Raw genomic sequence first — 3,597 nt, forward strand, 5'->3', positions numbered from 1 at the left:
CGAGCCGCCCAGCCCGCGCCCCGCCATGTCGTGCGTGCACTACAAGTTCTCCTCCAAGCTCAACTATGACACGGTCACCTTCGACGGGCTGCACATCTCTTTGAGCGACCTCAAACGCCAGATCATGGGCCGAGAGAAGCTGAAGGCTGCCGACTGCGACCTGCAGATCACCAACGCGCAGACCAAAGAAGGTGCGTGGGGCTGCTCCCGGGGCTGGGGCTGTTCTTTGGCGGCTGCTGTTCTCTGCCGAGGCCGTCTCTGTGCCGCAGGAGGGGTAACACAGGACGCCGTCGGTGCGCGACACGCGGTGCTGAGAAAGTTTAGGTTTCCTGGAGTTGTTCTAGGTAAAATGGTGAGGAAATGGGGAAGGATGTCTGATAGCGTCTCTCGGAGGTTGTGGAGAATGTTTTACCCGTCATATATGTTGTGGAGGATTTGTGGTCGTAACATATGTTATGGAGGCTGTTGGTAACGTGTGTGGCAGAGGATGTGGGACAATAACACATATGCCATACAGGGTATTTTATCTAATATACGTGTTAGGGAGGGTGTGTCGTCTGACATACATGCAATGGAGGATATAATTTCATAACCTGTGTGTTGTGGGGGATATGTTATAGTATCATGCATGTTATGGAGGATATCTTATCATAACAGAGTTGCCAGATTTCTTTGCTTTGATTTCTTCGGAGTCTGGCAGAGAAGTCTGAAAGTGATAGGAATAGAACGGGCTAATTTGTACAAAAACCAAAACTGGTTTTGGTGACTTATTTTTGTCTCAATCCTCTCTCACTCCCTTCCTTGACAGCTGTTTGTGTGCTCCTTGCAGGAACTGCTTAGAGGCAACAATTTGCCTTGAGTGTGTCAGAGGCGTGTTCTGCAGACCTTTAAAGCCTCTTGCCCAAGAGCCTTCCCTGTGTTGGAATTCCTCAGGAATTCCTTTTCTGAACGGTCTCCAGGTTCATGCAGATGATGTTGAGCATCATTTCATCACTCATGTCTAACTCTGTCTGAAGCCTTCTGGCTCTGTGTGTTTACCATGTCAGGGCAACCCTGAAGTTTTATGGCAGAAAATTTACAGTTAACATATGTAAAAAATGTTCTTTGGAAAGCCATAAATTGTTTTTGGTCTGATAAATGGTGTTTGACTCTGAGAGGTGAGTGTGGGGTTGTGTTGTTGTGATGCTTCAGTTTGGCAATCTGCCGTCTGGGTAAGTTTGGATGTGATTAAAGGCTTTGGGATGTGACTCTTCAGAAATAAAACCGATTGTATTTTCATCTCTTCAGTGTTAAACCTTTTCATTTTATTTTCCCGTGGTTCTGTGTCACTTTGAAGTCTCTTCTTTGACGTGTGTACTAGTGGTTTCTCCTCTCCCCCTTTCAGCTCTTCAAACCTGAACAGAATGCTCTGACACTTCAGCCTTGCCCTTTGAGGGGACTTAGGGCCTCCGTTTATTTACAGACACTCCAGTTGTTTTCAGTAGAATGAAGAGACTTCCCAGCACAGTGTGGAGGCCTCGGGGTGCTGTTTGGGTTGGTGAGAAACATGAGGAGAGACAGTTCAGAAGCCTTGAATTTCTCTAGTAGTGCTGAATAGAATTATCAAAAGCTTTCGCAGAATGAGTTTGCTGTGGTTGAAGGTCTGTGCTGGGCAGGGTGTGAGCTGTGTCCCCAGTGCTGGTGCCCTTTGAGCCTCCCAGATCCAGAGCTGTGATCTGGCTGACGTCACTGGCAGGACGCTGCCATCAGCCTGGAAAACAGGGATGGAGCCCTGGAAAGAGAAGTGCTCCTGAGTAGCCCACACGCGTGGAGTCTGTTGTAGCAGGTGAACTGAAAGCAAGGTTTTAGAAGAAAAACCTGCGCTCATAAATGTCACCTCATAAAGTGTTACTGAAACATACATCACACCAGACTGACTGTGTGTGACTGTGTTTGCATACAGAGTCCAGGGAAGGAGAAGGATTTCCTCACTAGGTGCTGTTCAGTGTGGTGTTTTCTAAAGGTGAAGTTAAACAAGGATTATCCTGGGCCCTCTGGGTAGTGTTGCACTTTGACCCTTGTGAAACGAACATAAAATTATAAATAGATAAAATACTGAATTTAAAATTCTGTATTAGTGACACAGATGCTTATTGAAGCTTTCCTAAGGGTGTGTTCGTGTGAAAAGGCAAGGATCCCCCGTGGTTTGCAGAGCAAAGCTGGAGAGGGCATGTCAGAAATAGATGTCTGGTAAATTGTTGGTTTATATGCATAAACATGAGTTTCAGGTTTTAATAATCAGATGTACCTGCAGAAATGAAAGGAAGAAACTAGACCAGCTTATTCTGCTTAAGTGAATGTTTCCAGTTCTTACATGTGGGCTTGAGTGTTGGGTTTGTATAGTGTTGTCTGTGCAGGAGCCCTGAGTAGTGTTGAAATGGTCTTAGAAAGAGCAAAGTGAGCTGTGAGTGGGGATGTCCTGTGTGTTCCTATTGGTCCCAGTAAGCTTTGTTCCCTGTAAGCTTTACAGTTCACGAGCTGTTACTCTTCCTGTGGAAAGCTCATGATAGATGCACGGCTAAAAGCGAACAGGAGAAACTGATCTGATGTGAGATGCTGGGAATGCAGACTGGGCGGGTGGGACCTGCTGTGGGAGGGGGTTCCTCGTCCGTGCTGGCTCCAGAGCCGTGTGCTGTGGAGCCTGTGCTGTTACAGCCCGGCGGGGCGGGCTCTGTAATCCGGTTAAGGGCTGGAAGTAGGTGGATTTTATTGGCTCATCCCCTGAGAGCAGAGCAGGGCTGGTGTGGGGCACGGTGCCCTGTGCAGGTTGGGGTTCCCTCGGCCCTTGGCCTACTGAACCAGCTCGTTCACGAGGTGATGATCTGTGGGAGATGAGATCATTGATGCCTGTTCCGGGGAAGCTGAAAATCCAGCAGGAGTGGCCCAGCGTGTCACTCAGGATGGCTTGTCACGGTGTGAGCATGTGGTGGTGCTTAGAGCAGGCTTGACAAATCCATTGTGAGAGAGCTGTTTTCAAGCACTGGGGAGAAAATGTGTCCTTGGGAGTTCCCCTGTGTTCTGGTGGGACAGTCTGGAGTGTTTGCAGGCATTTTCAGCTCTTCCTCTGCACATTCTTTCCCCAGCAGCCCAACAGCTGCTCAGCAAGGCCTTTCCCTGCCCCTTCACACACAGGCTTGCCTTGCCTTCGGAGGGCTTCTGGTGAGCTCCTGTGATTCACCTGGTGAAAATACTCTGCGTAGAGTGCTCAGAGCTGCCTGTGCAGTGCTGTCAGACAAAATGGTGGATTAAAGCAGGCCAGAAGGTAAAGTGGGAACTTCTGTCATAACCTGTTCGTAGCATACATGCAACACAGATTATTGAAAGCAGCAGATTTTCAAATCACAGATAAATTTAAAAGAGGTGTTTTTAAACTGTGCATTAAATGTGAAGCAGCAGAAACTTCAGAGCATAACTTGAGCTCTTTGCACTCTGCAGTAAGAAGGTTGTGGACACTAGTGAAGTTGTTGATGTCAAATTTCTAAGCCAGCGTGAGGCAGCAGTCAGGGGAGCTGCTGTTAAATAGTCTGCTCCATTCAGTCCTTGAAATCCTTCTTTCCC

General features: G+C 47.9%; 1 protein-coding gene across 1 annotated transcript in view; it reads left to right on the forward strand.

Moving 5' to 3' along the window:
* The first annotated feature begins 7 nt into the window (after positions 1 to 7).
* RBBP6 (retinoblastoma binding protein 6) overlaps positions 8 to 3,597 on the forward strand; it is a 27,696-nt gene continuing 24,106 nt past the window's right edge. The window contains exon 1 of the mRNA XM_009071135.1: positions 8 to 191. Within this exon, the coding sequence (XP_009069383.1) occupies positions 26 to 191 (166 nt within the window). The 5' untranslated portion in view covers positions 8 to 25. The remainder of the gene's footprint in view (positions 192 to 3,597) is intronic.

The sequence above is a fragment of the Acanthisitta chloris genome, unplaced genomic scaffold (genome assembly GCF_000695815.1).
Source record: "Acanthisitta chloris isolate BGI_N310 unplaced genomic scaffold, ASM69581v1 scaffold39003, whole genome shotgun sequence".
Taxonomy (NCBI): Eukaryota; Metazoa; Chordata; class Aves; order Passeriformes; family Acanthisittidae; genus Acanthisitta; species Acanthisitta chloris.